This window comes from Lonchura striata, chromosome 5 (genome assembly GCF_046129695.1).
Source record: "Lonchura striata isolate bLonStr1 chromosome 5, bLonStr1.mat, whole genome shotgun sequence".
Lineage (NCBI taxonomy): Eukaryota > Metazoa > Chordata > Aves > Passeriformes > Estrildidae > Lonchura > Lonchura striata.
The window spans coordinates 66,126,683-66,144,716 of NC_134607.1; the positions used below are offsets into that span (position 1 = coordinate 66,126,683).

At 42.7% G+C, this 18,034-nt stretch overlaps 1 protein-coding gene across 5 annotated transcripts in view; it reads left to right on the forward strand.

Annotated features, from left to right (window-relative positions):
- Nucleotides 1-285: 285 nt before the first annotated feature.
- The window catches only part of FRMD4A (FERM domain containing 4A), a 356,772-nt gene continuing 339,023 nt past the window's right edge, over nucleotides 286-18,034 (forward strand). Inside the window, exons 1-3 of one of the 5 annotated variants that reach the window (XM_077783672.1) lie at nucleotides 569-629; nucleotides 707-778; nucleotides 1,256-1,390. In XM_077783672.1, coding sequence (XP_077639798.1) covers nucleotides 1,346-1,390 — 45 coding nt within the window. In that variant the 5' untranslated portion in view covers nucleotides 569-629; nucleotides 707-778; nucleotides 1,256-1,345. The other 4 variants (XM_021531010.2, XM_021531005.2, XM_021531007.3 and 1 more) reach the window with 4 other exon arrangements.

Sequence of the window (18,034 nt, forward strand, 5' to 3'; positions counted from 1 at the left end):
TTTTTTAAGGCTTTCAAGAGCCACCTTCCATTTACACCTAACATTTAAACAAGGGGCTTATTTTCAGGGCTAATTTGTTGCTGAGCCTTAAGCGGGCACATTCTCTCGATTAGCGTCTGCCCCGAGCCCCGGGAGCTCGGCGGGGTTTGCAGCGCGACTCTCCTTGGGAAGGGAAGGGAAGGGAAGGGATGGGAAGCAGGGAAGGGAAGGGAAGGGATGGGAAGCAGGGAAGGGAGGGAAGGGAAGGGATGGGAAGGGAAGGGATGGGAAGGGAAGGGATGGGAAGCAGGGAAAGGAAGGGAGGGAAGGGATGGGAAGCAGGGAAGGGAAGGGAAGCAGGGAAGGGAAGGGATGGGAAGGCAGGCAAGGGAAGGGAAGCAGGGAAGGGATGGGAAGGCAGGCAAGGGAAGGGGGGGCTGCCTGGCTGCCGTTTCCATGCGGTACAGGCAGCGTGATCAGAGCGCTAACACAACAGCCTGTGTAATTACATGTTTCTGGGAAGTGTGTTAGCTCCGTGGGGAGCTGAGTCCATTTGGAGGGGAGGAGGAGGAGGAAGAGACTTTCTTTGTTGGGGGTATAAGGTGAAAAGGGTCAGTGAGTAACCCAGCTCTCGCTCGAATAGGAGAAAGGTAATTGTTACTCTCAAGTGAGCACCGGGTGCTTCCTGGCTCTGGCTGCTCTCATTGCTCATGTCTGTGTTATGCAGGCGTCTGCTCGCCCGAGCAGGCGAAGCAGGGCTTGGCGAGAAGAGAGAAGAGGTTTGACCCTGTTGGGAGCGGTACGTGGCGATGTTTGACGTTGTTTCTGCGCTAGCATCACCAGGGCAGGGAGGAAGATGCAGAGTCAGGGGCACGGCACTTCTGTGCTACCTTCTGTGCTACCTAGGATTTATTTAGGTGGAGTAAGGACCATGACAATTAAGAACAATTAATTACAGTCCGTGAGCTGGGGCAGGGGGAGGATGTCTCGGACCTAACCTGTCATGTAGGTGTTTGATACATGTCCTGTGTTGCTGCTGCTTTCTGTGGTGGCGTGCGCCTGAGCTTTAAATATCCTGCAGTTCCCGATATCTTGTTTCTCCAGCCGGCTGTTTCATTTTCCTCTTCTCTCTAGTGTAAAATTTGGCCTAGCTTAAGCTTCTTTCCCTGGCTGTGAAGGTTATTTCCTTCCCTCCTCTCCTCCCCACCCCCTCATCCATCCTCTCCTCCTCTTGCAAATGCTCTCCGACCCTGATTTGGGGTTTCTCTCCCTGCAGTTAGCTGTGGGCTCTGTGGATGCTTTGCTGTGACGGAGGGCCGAGGGCTGACCAAGTCGTGGGGAGGATTTGTATGTAGCAAGAGAGGAGATGGCTGTGCAGCGTGCTCCCGAATCTGCTCTGAGCTTGCTGATGGTAAGTGCTTGCTGAAATCCATTTGGGGAAGGGGGGTGGGCAAGGGGAGCTGCACCGCACGGATTCAGGGCTCCAAATCCACAGGAGGATTTTGTGTGAGCCGGTGCTTGGCTTTTACAGGTCCCAGGGAACTTTGCAAAAGGCTCATCTGGGGCTTGCATGGAGACATTCCTCTCATGATGGGCTTTAGCACATCTGGACCAATGCTCAAGGCAGGATTTTGAAGTCACCTTTCCGGCAGAGCTGGCACTTGTGTTAGGGGCTTATCCTGAGTAGCAGATTTCATTTGGTTCATTAAACCTATGTCTTGAATTCTCACATCCTCCTGCTTTTGCCCTTGCTTGATTGTGAGACAACTTAAAAGATGATAAGGGAGAGTTTGATTTCTCTGCTGTAGCTGTGCCCAGACTCAGCTGTGGTGTCACCTGGGGAATGTTCCTCTAATGCAGTGAATCGCCATTCCACTTGCTGCAGAGTGTGTCAGGTCTCCTACTGACTGCAGACCACAGGGTAATGACTGGTATTTATCCGAGCTATTTGCTACATGTTGAGCCACTGACCTACTTCTGAAAGTTCTGCATATTTATTATATTTTAAAGAAGATTATTTAGAACACGTGGCTGACTCTAGAAACATGCCAGTGCACTGCTGCAATTAAAATAAGCCCTTTTAGTGGGGTATCAGAGAGTTGCTTAGCTTTACTGATTTTATTTTTCTTTTTCTCTCTGATAGTTCTGTTGCCATTTTCTGTGCAGCAGCATCAGAGATGGTTTTTGTATAAGATCTCTGCTGGATGTTTTTCTACCTAAATGTCACTGTAACATTTCTGCTGGAGAGTTGTTATAAGTAGCATGTGTGCACATGTGCGTGAGAATGCATAGATACATAGGCATTATATACATATTTATATAATTATTGTCATTACTACTGATCTCTCTTCTGATTGCATTAGGAAATGGTCTCTAGCACTCAGAGACATGATGAGTTTAGTAAAGGGAATGCTGCAGGATAAGAGCCCTGCAGTGCCTAAGGTTGTTAACAAAGGTCAAGTTGAGAAAAGCAAATTTTATGTCCATTACTCAAAATGTTAAACATGCTATTAAACCTCCGCATGGTTTGTTTTATATTTATCAGTGACTGACTTGCTGTGCAAGCTCATTTTACTTCCTCTTGCTTACCTCTGGCCTTCCTGGCTTTTTAAACAACCTCTTTCTAATTTCTCTTTCAAAAATAAATGGATGAGTGTCCGTAACCCCTGTGTCATTGTTTGGGCTCTGTATGCTTTTAGTTTCAGTACCCTCTGAATTCTCTATTTAAACCTCTTTCCTCAATCTCTCAACTCCTTGAACAGACCTTGCCAAACTTCAGTGCAGTGCCAAGCTGTCAGTAAATTTTCCCTTCTAAAATGTGGCTCTCTGTGGTACACAGCCTTACCCCAGTTGTTATTTTTAGGGCATTTCTACAGCTCTGGCTTGTAACCAGGACTCCTTGGGTCTCTTCACCTTGGGCACAGACCCACGTGGATAGGCTGAGTTGGGTTGGGGGTCCAGAGTCAAAGGGGGTCCTGCTTTTGACCCTGTGGATGACTGGGGTGTAGAGATATATTTCTGGGTTGAGAATGGATTCAGGCAACAGTGGGCTCTGCTCTGGTACTAGAGGTTGGTTATGGGTGTGGAAAAGGTGATTTGCTATGGAAAATGCTCCACTTTGCAAATTACTTCTTTTGCCTTGGGTTTTTCTTGGGTTGTGAATCAGCTTAGTTAGTAATTATAGAAACCTCATCTTTTCCCCTCTGCTCTGCCTTGGCTTTGATTGCATGTCTGAGCAGGCTATCCTTGAATCAATAATAAATTCTTGCATAATTCATCCCACAATTAGCAGCTATAATGACATCTCTTCTAAAACTGCCACCCTCCAGAGATTCAAAGATTAGATGTCTTTGGGAAGTCCACAGAAGTAGATTTTAATACTTCAATGAGAATTCTCCAGTGAGAGAGTATTCTTTTAGCAGTAAGAAGTATTTCAATACTGCATTTCCCCTGCAATAGGATGCAGAATGTGCATCCAACCATCCACTTTTCATGAGACATAACCAGCAGCAGCATTTGGCAGTGCTGCATCATGGTTTGAAAATAACTCCTTCTCCATGGGGTACCTCAGAGCACTTTGTGCTGCAAATAAAGAAACCGAGGTACAGAGCCATTAATTGCCTTTCCTGACATTTGATACACTGAATGAATGATCCAAATCAGGAGTTTTTTCATCCCAAAATCATTTCTGGTCGATGAAGAAAGATGGACATCTCTGGGGTGTGGGGTTTCTTTCCTACTGAAGGGTCATTCATATGACATGGATAAATAGCACCAGTATGCCCCAGCAGAGAGCTGCTCACAGGACCAGGTGGCACTTCAGGTGCTGACAGCTCATGACTTACCTGTCTCCAGTAAATGCTACCCAGGACAGTGTTGGCATGGCCCAGAGCAGCCCCAGTTGGACATTTCTTGTGCAGCCATTAACTCATTACACCTGCAGTCTTAGGTGGACAGATCACACTTCTCCTTGGTGAAAGAAAAAATATTTGCTATAGAATTAATTAATCTCAATTGATTTAAAAAAAAAATTATATTGCTCTCTAGCCAGTTCAATACTGTGGTGTGTTTTCCCCCCCTTGTTTATAGTGATTTTTTTTTCCTCCCAGATCAAGGAAAAGGCTCAATAAAGTAAAATTTCAGACTTAAACAGATATTTTCCTAAAATAAAGGGAGGAAAAAGCTGCAGTCTGCAAATATAACTGTAACTTGTCCACTCTGGTAAATATCTTGTACTACAAATGACTCTGGAATGTGCCTGGTCTGCAGGACTCCTGCCTCTGCCTTGCTCCAGAAATCACAGGAGATGAGGGATGTTGCCTGGTTCAGCATGAAGGAAGTTGGGCAGAGCTGTCCCCAAAGTGACTCTGCCTGTAGCATCATCAAATCATTAAAACAGAGCTTCCTCAGCTTCTGTGAGTCAAGAGAGGGGAGCATCTAAGCATGAAAGAGCAAATAACATGTCTTGTTAGGACTGATAACACCTGCTATGTTAGGATCATTAATACTGATGGGAGTGATGCCAATAAGGTTTTATGTCTATCTTATTAGTATATTGTAAAATTTTAAAGCTGCAGACGTATTGACTGCACATATTTTAACAGCACAATAAGTTACGATACCTGGTGTCTCCTGAGACAGCATTACTGCATCTTGTGAAAGTGCATCTCAGGGACTTGGCTTCCAGACTATTCTAGGTCATGACACTAACACTAATTAATCTGTGTTAAGAGACAACAGAGGTTCCAATGAGCAACATATATAGCTCAATGTTTACCAATTAATCTATAATGATCTTAAAAAGGTAGGAAAGAGAAGCACAGCTCTCTGTTCACAGTAAAGCTCCAACTTCTAGATTCAGCTAGCTGTTCTTACCCTCTCCATCAAGATGAAGTATTTCCCCTATTTATAATCCAACTTTACTCTATCTCATCTGTATATAGAAATACTCTCCTTGTAGAAATAATATAATATTAGAAAATAAATACACTTGTAAATTAGTGGTAACTGCTTGTGTTTATAGGAGCATGATTATTTTCAGGAGTCTGTGTGATGCTTTCATGTGGTGAATTTCATTATTTTGGGTCCGAGTTACATCCAAGTTGAGGCTGGAATAGAGGTGCATGTGAGTTTTCCTAAGTGACCTTCATTATGTGGGACTTGGTTATTGCTACAGTTTAAGGAGAAAAAGGCCAGCAGGGATTTGGAACATTAACTCAGTCTGGGGTGTTCAGAATGCCCAGGGTGAAGAGGGAGAAATTGGGTGGCCAGCACAGTATTGAGGCTGCTGTCCTTGGTGTTTCCTTGTTCTGCTGGGAGGCAGAACCCTGCAACAGAAAGATGTGAAAACTGCTTTGTTTCTAAACTGTGTCAGAAATAATTGTCATTTGAGTCATTGTCCACTGCAAATCCCAGATTTCTGATGTGATTCCAGCTGTCCTTTTTAAGCGGGCTGTCCTGAATCATCCTTCCATCCCTCAAGGAAAGCTACACTAGACTCCTCAAAACAATGTGAATCTCCTTGATCTGATAATTTTTCTAGAGTGTAGCAATGAACTCTACAGAATTGCTCTTAAAACACACTCCAAGATTTAACTGTATCCTGACTAAACCCTATGAGGGCCAAGCCCTGCCCAGTTGGCTTCTGACTTAACAACATTCGAGGTATTCCATAAATTATTTCATATGTTTAACTGCTATGTTTTATGTCTGAATTCTGCCCTTGTGAAGACAAATTTGGTAACTAAAATGCTATAGAGCTTCCAAGCCCCATTTAGACCTAGGACTGCCCCCTCCCCCCATAAAGCTGTGTTTTGTCCCCCTCAAACCTCTAGACAGATTGCAGCAGCACAGCTCAGCTTGGAGGATCATATTAAAACCACTGGGAGCAGCAAGGTTACAGGGGAAGGATGAGGTCATTTTCTGCCTCTCCCATCTCGGGATTAAATTATTTCTGTGTTGACGTGTGCAAAAGCCCTCGACGTTCAAACCTCCTTGCTGCAACCTCATCTCCAGGCCCCGCTGCCCTGGGAGGTCGATGCTTGGCCCGCTCTTTCCACGGGAACAAAACCCACTCGCTGCTTTTTGTGGCGTGGTGAGGAGGTTAGAGCAGCTGCCAGCTGGTGCTGAGGCAGGGTGACGTGCCAGCAGTGCGTGACCACGCTCTCTGAGTTCAGAGAGCGCCTTCCCCGGATCCCGCTGCGCCAATGGCAGCTGGGCCTCTTCAGCTGCGTGCCCAAAATCAGCTCAGTGGGGACATTGCACAGCAAGGGGAGGTGATTGTGCAGCCCTGTCCATGCTGCTTTCACGGATATTTCCAACCGTGCAGGTGTGTGGGCTCCACCTGCAGCCTTGCCAGGAGGTCTGGGCAGGAGATGCTAATGTGCCGCGGCAGCCGGAGGTCGCTGGGGAGGATCCAGGCTGGCAGGAATATCCCTTCCTCCCTGCCTCTGTCCTTGCTCCAGCCAGGCAGTGATTTGCTAATGGGCTCCACGAGCAGCAGGAGCTGAGCTGTGCTGGTTGCTCTTTTGGAGGATGAGAGTAGCAAATTCCTGCTTGGTGCCGTGTGGCTGCTTGCTGCCGTGGACTGGGAATTTAGCTATTTCTTATTGATAATTTCCCCCATAGCACTGAATTATTTCTGAACTTTACTATTTGCCTTTGTAAACTTGCAGTAAGGCTTCAAACACAGTGATTTAATTCAGCTAAATGAGATTAAACACTCCCTGGGATTACTCTTGGCTTCCCTGTGGTGGATGTCACCTTTTAGCCATCTGAGCTGCACAGCTATAAAATGGTTATCCTCCAATTCTGCTCTAGTGCATGCCATCAATTTTCTTTTCCCTGTCCCTCTGCTTGAGCATGCCATTGAAGAAGCCGACCATAATGTTTGCACATCTGAATTCTCATATTTATAACTATGCCTTAAAAAAGGAGTAAGAGGGATTACTGGTTTCTCTCTTTTTTTTTTTCTTATGTATATGGCTTTGTATTTTAGCTGTTCATTCTAAATGACTGATAAAATTATCTCATAAGAGATGTGGCCATTGATTTCATTTTTTTTCCCAATGCTATAGAGCATTGCTATTTGTAGAAGAGAATTAGTGGGCACTTGAGTAAATGATCATTATGTTTAATTGGAGCATTTCTACAATTAGAAGAAAAATAATATGCTAACGAGTTGAAAAATCTCTAAAATAAGTCTACTCCTTTTGAAAATATATGAAAGACTCATACCACTTTGGCTTTTCAAAAATAAAATGCATTGGAAAGCTTGACTGATATCCCTAAAATAAAACAAAATGTTAAAAATGCTGTAAAAGCCCTAATAAAGATGCAAGGTTATGAATAGTTATTAATATATGAGAAGGACTTGTGACATTGGGCAATTGCAATTTTTCCCATTCTTCCCCTTCTGGTTACCAATGTCATACTTCTGTAATTACTGTACTCATAATTTCTCAGCATGGCAATGATCCAGCCTGCTGACAGGCTAATGTGGTTATTACATCAGGGCTTGGAGATGTACAGGAGTCCCACGTGGATCCTTCCTCAGTACGTCCCATGAAAATGCAGATTTTTGTGATGTGGCACCTAAAGCTGCTGTGCTCAGGTCCTGCCAGCACTAGTGACAGCTGCCTCATGTCCTGTGTCTTGATGAAAACAAAAGCCACCACAGGCTGGGAGGGTCAGTCAGAGAGACTGGATGGAGGTTTGGGCTTTCACCAGCCAGCACACTCTTCCCAGCTCTCTGAAACCTCCACAAAGGCTGCCAGGCAATGTGTGTTTCTGCCTTTGCCATCACTGGCAAACACCTCCCTCTGTTCCTCCAGACAGACAAATGCATTTTGCCCCCACGTGTCTAAATCCTTTCTGCTTTTAACTATCAGCAAGCACAGAAACTTGCAGAAGTGCAGTGAAATCAGCCATTTCACAAAGAGGTTTTAATGGCCCTGAGAATCAAACTGAGATGAACCCATCATCCATTTCAAGAGATACTAATTTTCTTGTTTAAATGAGTTCTTGTGCTGGCCTGAAACTGCAGCTCTCAAAGCATGTGACCAAAGTTCCTGCTTGCTTTTTTGAAGGGTCTTATCATATGAAGGAGTCCTGCTCAGAGCCCTGTTAGCTTGCACTTGTCCAGCAGCAACACCTGAGACCAAGTCTTGGTGGAAGGCATTGAGATACCAGGGCTCCTGGAGAAGCCTGCCAGCACCAAGACACCCACAGAGTGTCTGTATTCCATGGAAACAAAAGGCACAGTGAATGTCAGAAACAAATGTAGAGGAATGGATCTACAGGCACAATCTGATCAGCTTTTTGTATCTTTCGTGGGTCTGAAGATGGTAATTCTCAAATTAAAGCAAACAACTCCTAGAGCTAACTCTAGTGCCTGACCTTAGCTTTTGGGATCCCCAGAAACCAGTGATAGTGCTGAAATGCAAACAGCTGGCCAGGAACAATGGCACTTGAGCTCACAGTGCTTGGTTTTCAGGCATTTTGCTAAAGCCTTGCTGAAACAATGAAATGTAATGAATGAAGATAAACTAGGAGAGCACAAACCTGGGTGCAAAAATAGTCTACCCCAATACCTTGTAAATCTGTTGCAGGGATATTGGGGCACTGCAAAATTTGCTGAAAGCAGGATAGCCTTCTTCCTGTCCTTACTCCAGCACACACTGCCCACCTCTTGGCAGTGAAGGGATGTTCTCTGCAGTGTGCCCCTCACTGTTCTCCCTTCTCTCAATCCATTTACAACCACCAGAGAGATGAATATTATTTTTAGGGAGGCTTTTCTAGCACAGAAACAGAATTCACACAGATCTTTGCTCCACAACATTTTTCTGTCTGTGGGCAGGCTGTGATAATCTTGTATTGCGAGACACTCGGCTTTGGCTCCCCGTAATTTGAGTGAAGTTAATGGAGGAGTATTGTAGAACATATGCTTGGCTTAATATAGGTTCAAGGGGCTTCTTAGTCTAATATACAAAAATAAAATCCAGGACACCTTCACAGTAAATAAGATTGACAGGTTTTTCATTTTTTAATAATATGAGGCTAATGGAGCTATAGTGGTCAGAGCACATTGTATTTCCTGGTAATTAATTGCTGGCTGCAATAGTTGACTGCATAAAACTACGCTTCGGGCCATTAACCCTCGGTCATTAGTACTCGAGGAAATGTCTGGTGAAGGTCATTATTGCTGCTATTGTAATAGAAAAGACTTGGCATGAGCTTTTCAAGAACCCGTTTTCCCTGTTCTGGTCTCATTTCAGAGATCTGGGTGCAAAAGCTGTTCCCAGTTAGTCTGCATTTACATTCATTTTCTGAGGATTAGAGTTTGCCCACTTTCAAAAAAATAGAAATCATCTAATTGGAGTGTTTGAGAGGTTGTTCATTTAGCTTTATGTGTCCTGAAATGTTGGCCTTCCCAAAAGATTGACATGGGTTTGTGCTGTCAATCCTAGGGGGATGGAAAATAAATCTCTTGCATTGGATTCTTTAGCAGCAAGGCACAGACTCTGGGTGTCTGGCTGTGGGGAAAATGGGGCAGTTGTTGCACCATGTGGAACCACTGGTGTTTGAATCCTGCTCTCTCTGCTTTGGATTGGGTTTCTGATGTTTTGGTGATGGACCAAAAGCCTTCTCATGTGGAACAGCCTTTCTTTTTCTTCTTTCTTTTGCTTTTCTTATCATCTCTGGAAGGGCTTCCAACTCCCAGATCAAGAAGGAGCTATAGGGAAATTTGTGTCTGTGCTGTCCCTCAAACTTTTCTGCAGGTCAGAATCCCCAGAGCAGCAGAATTATATTGTCACTGAAAACTGAAGTTAAAAAAACCAGAGTTCTAAGGGTTAATTTATTTCCTCCCTTGGTGTAGTTAAGAATTCCTTTTCTTCGTTATTGTTGCTCAAGACAAAGTGCTAACAGAACCAAAAAATAATGAGAAACATTTTTTAGTACTTTGCTTTAACAAGATATTAGTAACAATAGCACTTATTTACTACCTTAAAAGCAGTTAAACAGTTTTATGTTGAATGCTGTTTTCTCTAATCATGTGTTTAAAATGGGGTGAGTATTTGCTGAAACCAAAGTCCTTGAATCAATATTATGAGACTGCTGGCTCAAATGACGTTGTGAGGAAGCACTTCAGCTCTAAATAGACAAAATTACAGACTGCAGAAGATACAGAGATGGGACAAGAAAAAGGATGGAGGAGTTTTGTAATCTGCTTATGTTCCTAGCAGTGTTTCACTTTTTACTTCCACCTTGAAATTTTGTTTTGGAGTCAGGAGTTAAATAAATTATATGAAGAGACCTATTTTGCCCTCTTGATCAATACAGAAACTTCTTTTGTCACCATCCTTATATAAGCAAAGGTTCACTTGTTCAGAGTCCCCTGCTGGTGGAATGCCTCTCTTCAACTCTCTTCGTCTGGATCTAACATCATTCACTGTCTTGGAAGAAATAATAAACTAACCATGCTGCTTACATTGGTTCCAATGCAAATATTTTTTTTTGTATTGTGGGAATGTTTTAGCTATTCTTTCATCAAAGCTGAGATACTAGACTTCTTTGGTCAGGCAGGGTTTAGGTCAATTTAGGGAATTTCTGATTTTTGGATATTCCACTTAAATTTGAAGATCTAAATAAAGAATCATCCCTGTGAAAGCTTTGATGCACCAGTAGAAATTAAACCTTAGCTGCAAAGTCCAGAGGTTTCTGGTTTCTTGGACATGGATCCTGTTTTGAATGTCCCTGTTTGATTTGTCTCTGTTTAGGGATTACCCCTTCCAAATTTGGGTTTTAAGATTAACTTCCTAAACTGCTTCCAAGAAAATGCATATGTGTTCACATTGCAAATAAAATGTGTCTGCTGTCGCTAACCATGAATATATTTGGGGGAGAGAGGAGGAAATGAGTGCAATCCGCTTGCATGATGAAATGTAAACTGATTGCAGAGTTACTGAATACGTGGTCATAAGACTGTATGACCATGTAGACAAATTGAAAAACCAAGCAGTTTTGTACATGATGGGAGTAAGGAACAAGTCCTGTTTGAAATCTGCATTACCAACTATAATAAAGCAGGGATGGCTTAATTGCCAAAGCTTTTGCAAATTGAATAATATAGTAATCTCTTACAAGAGTCAGTTTTAATTTTTAATATTCTTTAATTAAGTAAGCATTCACAACAGGTTTGGTATTTGGGCATTAGCACAACAGTCTCTGGGTAGTCAGTGTCATTCTTTCATATGCAGGCTGGTGTCAGTTGATTTTCCATGGTCAGTAGCTGTAGTTGAGTCTGTTTAAGTTCCATAAAACTTCCCTCATTGCACAAAACCATTCGTGTCTGAGGGAGAAGGATTTGAGCTTTCTTCTCTTAGGATCATGCTGGGAATAGAGTGTAAATCCATATTATTCTACTTATCTCTATGACATTTCCAATTTCTACAGATGCAATCAAAAGAATTTGTCTCATTGATCTTCAAACTCCTTGACAATTTCACACTCTGAGCTGAGTGGTGTGAGCTGTTCAGTCGCCCCATTGCTTTTCATCAATAAAAGTTTTTACCTAGATCAAGACAGCCTGTTTGCTGCATATGAGCTATGCATCTTGAAGATTGTTATTGGTTTACTGGTGGAATATTTATCTTCAAACTGAAATGAGTTCTTAGATGAGTCATTGCATACATACCCTCTCTTGATATTTTTAGGTGCTAAAGCCACTATTTCAATGAGGTTGGGTTGGGGAAAATTGTCCATAATGTTTCGGATGTACAATTAAAGTGCCATCTGCCTCTGTGATGCAGCAGATGTATAATTGATATTCACTGCTGATTTGCCTCTTGATTTTCTGCAGACATTGAATGCTGTAATTGTTTATACAGTATGATCCTGAATACCCATGTGAGAATTTTCCTCCTCACGTGTTCCTGACAGAAATATCACTACCATCCTCAATACTCATGAGATGGATTCATTAAAAGATAATTTGCAGATAGTTACGCTAAAATCTTACAGAAATCTAGTGAGTAAGTAAAAAGCAAGTTTTCAAAAGGAGTGGATTATTCCCATAGGATCATGTTTTAATATAGTAGAGCTTGTTGGGAAAATGTAAAATGCTGATGCAAAATCTGGTTACCTTTGTACACTGATTCAAATGCAAGCTGTAGCTAGGAATAAAAAAAAAAAATAGAGAGAGTTGTTTTATTTCTCCCTCCTTTTTTTGCAGAGATAGAAACCTTCTTCAGGGGAAAAATTTTATGTAGAGTAAAACCAAAAGGTCAACTGTAACATCAAAAGAACTATTTTCTCTAGGGCAAAGACTACTTAATAAAAAACAGAGATAGAAACCAGAGCAGTGAATTCTGAGCAGATGGAAAAACAGAAATATGCTACTTTTTATTTCTTCTTCTTCTTTATTTCTTTTAATACGCACTGTCTTTTCAGTTCAAAATTCAATCACTAAAATCTTGATCAATCAGCAGGTGTTAATTTTACTCTATGACTGGTTTCTAAGGTTCTTATTCTGAGAATACTCTAGACCTGAATCTGTTCACACTGAAATAAAAGAAAAATGTGACCAGTCACCTCAGTGGCAGGAGGTTAGTGGCTCTATTTTATATTGCTGCCCTTCTTTTTGACAGCAGTGGCTTTTAAGCACATTACTTAAACTCACTATGAAGTGGCAATGATTGCCTGTGGGAACCCAGGGCAGGGGGAATGTCCCCCTGTCTGCCCTGGGGTGCTCTGACTCCCAGGAAAACACTGACTTTGACCCTCATTCATGGAGAAAACTCCCAAAGCCTCAAGGTAAACTAGAAACCACAGAAGTGTGAAATAGATTGTAGAGATTGTAGATACTAGTGTAGTATGTCACATGGGTGAGAAATTTAGGTTTTAGGATTTTTAGTATGTTATAGATGGGTTCAAGATGGAGGGTACAGGGTGTTGTCTCGAATTCCTTTTTTCTCTCTTCTTCCTCTTTCTTCTTGGGTTTAAGTGGTATCTTGTAATTGGGTAAAAAAATCTGCATTGCGGGTCTTTAGGGATCAGTTATTGGGTTAGAAAGTAAAATAATTTAGGTGTCACTTCTTAATTGGGTAGTTTAGTTTTTGATTAGACTTAAAAAGATCTTGCAGCACGAGGTTGTTGGCCATTTTGTGCTGTTTTCACGCATGCAAGGTCTGGGCACAGACAGTGTGCTGAAGTTTTGATAAGATAACAATAAACAGAAGCTGAAGATCAAAAAAGTCCAACACATCTCTTATTCCTGACACAGATCTGCTCCAGGAGGGACTCCCCTGCCAGGGGAACCCCCAGGGCGTTGCCCAACTTGGGGCCCACAAAGTCACACAAGCCACAAAGGGCTTTGCATTTGGCTTCAAAAGAAAGAAAAATTGGTGATATAGAACCTGGATCTGGCTTTGCTGCAAGTGACATTTTGAGTGATCTTTTCTTAAGCCCATGCTTAAGAAAAGCCCATGCTGTGGCTCCCAGGAAGAGTCAGCTCTCTGGGCACCCAGAGAAACCAAGGCCCATTTTGGTGCAGCTTGTTCCCTTTTTGTGAGGATTACTTACAATTGTTGGCTGATTACTCTGAGTAATCCAGAAGGATCCCTGGTGTTTTCCCAAGGCTGAACATTTGCTTTCCTACTTCAGTGTCTCTAGTGGTAGCAAGGCAGATGTAGATAAAGGACATCAGGCTGATGGCTACAGCATGTCACTCCTGAGGCAGCCTGAGCAAGGAACCCAGTGAGGGGCTGAGGGTGCAGCAGAAGGGAAACACTGTCACCCTGTTCTTAAGATTTTCTAAAGCCTTCTGAGCTTACATTCTGTTAGAAAACTTTCCACACATTTTCTATAAACAACATATTGTTTATTTCTTCATGGGGGTGAAGGAAGTTGATGTACTGGTAATTTATCCAATGTCTTTGGAGAGGTGGCCCATTCACTCTCCAATCCACTGTCACCTTTGGAAAAGTATAAAAATTGGAGTCAGAATAATAAACGTCCTTCTTTTTGCCTCAGCATCGTGGTAGCTCATGTTGTGCTTTTTGTGTCCTATAGCAACAAAGCACAGGGGCTGCAGAAGATGGTTTGGGGAGGGGAGGTGGAGTCAAATCCAAACAAATGAGGTGCAGTGCACTGCAGATCAGTCTGGTTCTGTTCAAGTTTTCTTTCACATCTCTGTTGCTGTCTGCAGGAATCCACCAAGTTAAAGAGAACCAGAGAGACAATGCAGGAGAATCTGACCGTGTTAATGCTGTTGAACATTTGAACTGCTTTTCTCCACAAGTCATTTAGCCACAGCCTTGATGGGTTCTCTGGGATAAATACAAACAGAAATCCAGCTACAGCACAATGTATGGGTAATTTTACCCATGTTTCTTCTTGTTGAGGTCTAACTGTGCTCTTCATCATGAAGAGATGATAAGACATGTAGATGTTTCAGACTTGCTCTTGTGCTCTTGAGGACTTTATTTTAAAATTTTATTTCCAGTATCTTTCTCTCATTCATGTAACAAGATTTTGGCTATGTTTATTAGATAAAGATTCATCTTCAGGTTTGGTTTATACCTACTGAGAAGGTCACTCCTGAAGGGGAGGGTGCAGGCTCACAGCACATGTAGGGCCGTGTTTGGGTTAAGCACACAAGAGATTAGGATACATTGTGGTAGAGAAGAAGCAGAATGGACTGGACCGTGATAAAACAGAGCTGAAACTTGCAGAGATAGAGAGGAAACATGAAACTGGTGTCCCAGATCTTGTGAACAGTAGGCTGAGCACATCCCTGTGCTAACTCAGCAATACCACTATCTTCCTGCTACCCTCTTGGATGAAGTGTGGCTTATTCTCTTAATTGCACTCTACTGCATATAAATAAATCAGCCATAAAGAAATTGGTTTTGCATATCAGTCACTGTCTGGATGAAGTGCTCATGTCCTGTTAACACAAAGTGTCAACAAAATGAGTATTCTATCACTGTTTGATCCACATGCTTCCAAACAAAATTCCAAAGAAAAAAATAAGCTTTTATTCAGATCAAAAGGTCAAAATTAACCTTCACTGGTTACTTACCAGGTTTGCCATTCCTAAAAATCATTTGAAGGTACAGAATTTCTTTCTTTTCAGTAACATGAAGGACTAAGAGACTATAGCAGTGGAACAGAGAGCTGCAGTACCCGTTTGGGAGGAGTGGGAATTCAGGGGCTGCTGGTTGCAGCTCCTGCAGCACATTTGTGTTTGTATAGAACAGGTGGTAGGAAAAATGGAGAACTCATCCTCGAAGCAGGGGTGTAGACAGGATTCCAGTGACCCAGCCGGGTGCTTCCCAAACCAGGTGGCTTAGGAAAAGCAGAGAGATTTGCCTTTTGGATGCTTCCTTTCCTTGGGGTCCTGGCAGGAGAGTGGGATGTGCTCTGGGACACTCAGTATGGGGCCCTCCTGGGAGTTCACATCCCTACAGCCTTAGGAGAGCCAGTGATGGTGATTTCTGTCTTTGGGGGCAAAATCTCACACAAAGCAGTGTCTGTAGGGATGTTTGGCAGGTTAATGGCACCCTACCAGCTGACCCAAGGGCAGCTGCCCATCAGCAGCTCTGGTGACACCTCATTCCTCTGTATCGCATGCAAGTGACAACACACAATCATCAGAAGCCTTTAAAGTTTTTTTTTTTGGCCCTCTGCAGCACTGCTGAGTTTATTTTGTGTGCTAACCAGCTGCAGCTTGTGATTCCCATTGGACCTCCAAAAATATGTGAGCCACCCTAGGGAACTAATGCCTTGTTCCCCCAGGCAGTGGGCTGGAAGGACCTCCTTGTGGGAAGAAACAAATTTTCTCTCCTCCGAACCTCTCCTGCTACAGTTCAATTCAATTCTGGTCCTGTCAGTCTAAATAAGAAGGCAGCTTCCCCTCAGAGAAGTGTTCAAAGCTTCACATAAAGTATCTTAATTTTAGCCACGTGGAGCTGTGCAGGGCAGATATGAGCTGCAGCGTGTACAAAGGCACCTCACCGTGAGAAACCACAGCGAGGGCTCCCGGAGCACAACATCTGGTGGGGGAGTCTGCAGTGATTAGAAAAAGGGCTGTCTTATTGCCAGAATCAAATTATCTGAAGGTGTCCTGCTGTTAAGCATCAAGTACAAGCTGTATTGAGTTCTAAATTGGTGAGTACAAGAGAGGTACTATTAGATCTTTAAATCCCTCTTTGGGTTATGTTGGGTTTTGTCAATATTCTCATCTAAAACCTCATGCAACATGTCTCAAGACACAGGCCACATCTGAAACCGATTTTATTTTCACTTCTACACATTAATATTCTGTTCCCCATTTTTGTGGAAGGTTTCCCATCAGGGTTTTCCCTTAGGAGTTTGAAGGGCTTTGGTGAGAAGTAGAAATCGATGGCTCACTTGTCCTAGCTGGTCCCTGTCTTTCTTAAAAATAATCTCTTCTAGTTGTAGGGGAGAAAATCCTTCACAGGACAGTAGTCAAGATAAGTGTAGCTGAAAATTAAGCTTTCAGGGAATTGGAATGGGATTCTGTGGGATGATCTTTGCCATCCAAGGGATCAGGCCAGGTAGGTGTTACTTTCATCCCAGCTGAGATGCAGTCTCTGGCTGTGTGGATGCTCCTCTTCTGCTCTCAATGCTCTTCTTTGACAGTCTGTGTGAATTGATTTTCCTTTGCTTTGCAGCAGATGAAATTTAACTCCTGGGTGTCAGCTGAAGAACAGTAACCTCAGCTGCTTCAAATCCAACAGTTAAGGTTGGATTTGAAGGTTATCATTCCCCATTCCACTATCTATGCAACTATCAGAAAAACCCAGAAATGTCATATTTTGAAGGTATATCTAAATTTTTAGCAGAGGATGAGGCATCACTGACAGTGGTAGGTGAATTTACTCCTCCTACTAGGAATTCACTGCTTTCTCCCTTCCACATCCCAATAATCAGCTGGGATAATCTGAACCTTATTCTCTCACCCACAATTATGCACCTCTGTATTACCCTCCTGCTGCTGTGTTTGCACACCTGTGGCATCCGGACTCTTGTTTGAGGCAGGAATTTTGTTCTAAGAGGAAATTTTGCAAACGTAGTAAAAAATGATTATTTCCTTTCCATCCTTGATTCCAAATCTTTTAGATCACTGTAAATTGGACCTTTGTCTCCCTTGGCTGGTAAGGATGACTGCTCCACTGCAGGTTTTCCTCTGGGGAAATTTATGGGAAGATTTAAATACGAAGTGAATGGTCCCCTTTAAAGTTGCATATGTTAAAGGAATGTGACTTATGAATCCTGTTAGCAGTAATGGCTGCATAAGAATATCAAACACTTAGTCAAATCAAGATTTTGCTGTGATGCATCTTGCACTAGAATGGTTGCTATAAATTTTTGAACTGTGCCAAACATTTTTATGTACCTTGGGTATGCAGGCTATGTTTGATGCTTATAGAAGTTGATCCTGTTTTGCTTTTGTTGCTGACTGCTAGAGGAACATGTGTGTGTGTTTATGTAGCTGAACAGAGTTAAAACTCATCTAGTTTGCAGTCTCAACAACAGAGAATACTGTTGCCTGCAGTAAAGACAGGAGATAATATTAAACTGTAAATAAACCATCAGCCTTGTGTTGGGAAGAGCCCAGTATTATTTTCATAATTTCTAGTGGCCAGCACAGGGGAAACCTTGTGGATAGAGCAGATTCAGTAAAGAGTAACAACATACTTGAAAATTGTCTGTATGAAATATTTATATAAAACTTTGCTTCATGCAGTGAATATTTGAACAATTGAAAATCTGTTCACTGTTGCTTTCTGGCCTTGGGCTAGGCTGAGGGGCTGGCTTGAGGATGGTGGTGGTTGTAGCCTGCCAGCTGAATGGTACCTGTGGGATCATGCTGGAACAGATGGGAAGACCAGCAAGCCTAGAGAACTGTCATGGTTTAACCCCAGCCAACAACTCAACCCCACACAGGCACTCACTCACTTCCTCCCAGTGGGACTGGGGAGAGACCTGGAAGGTTAAAAGTGAGAAAACCCATCAATTAAGATCAATT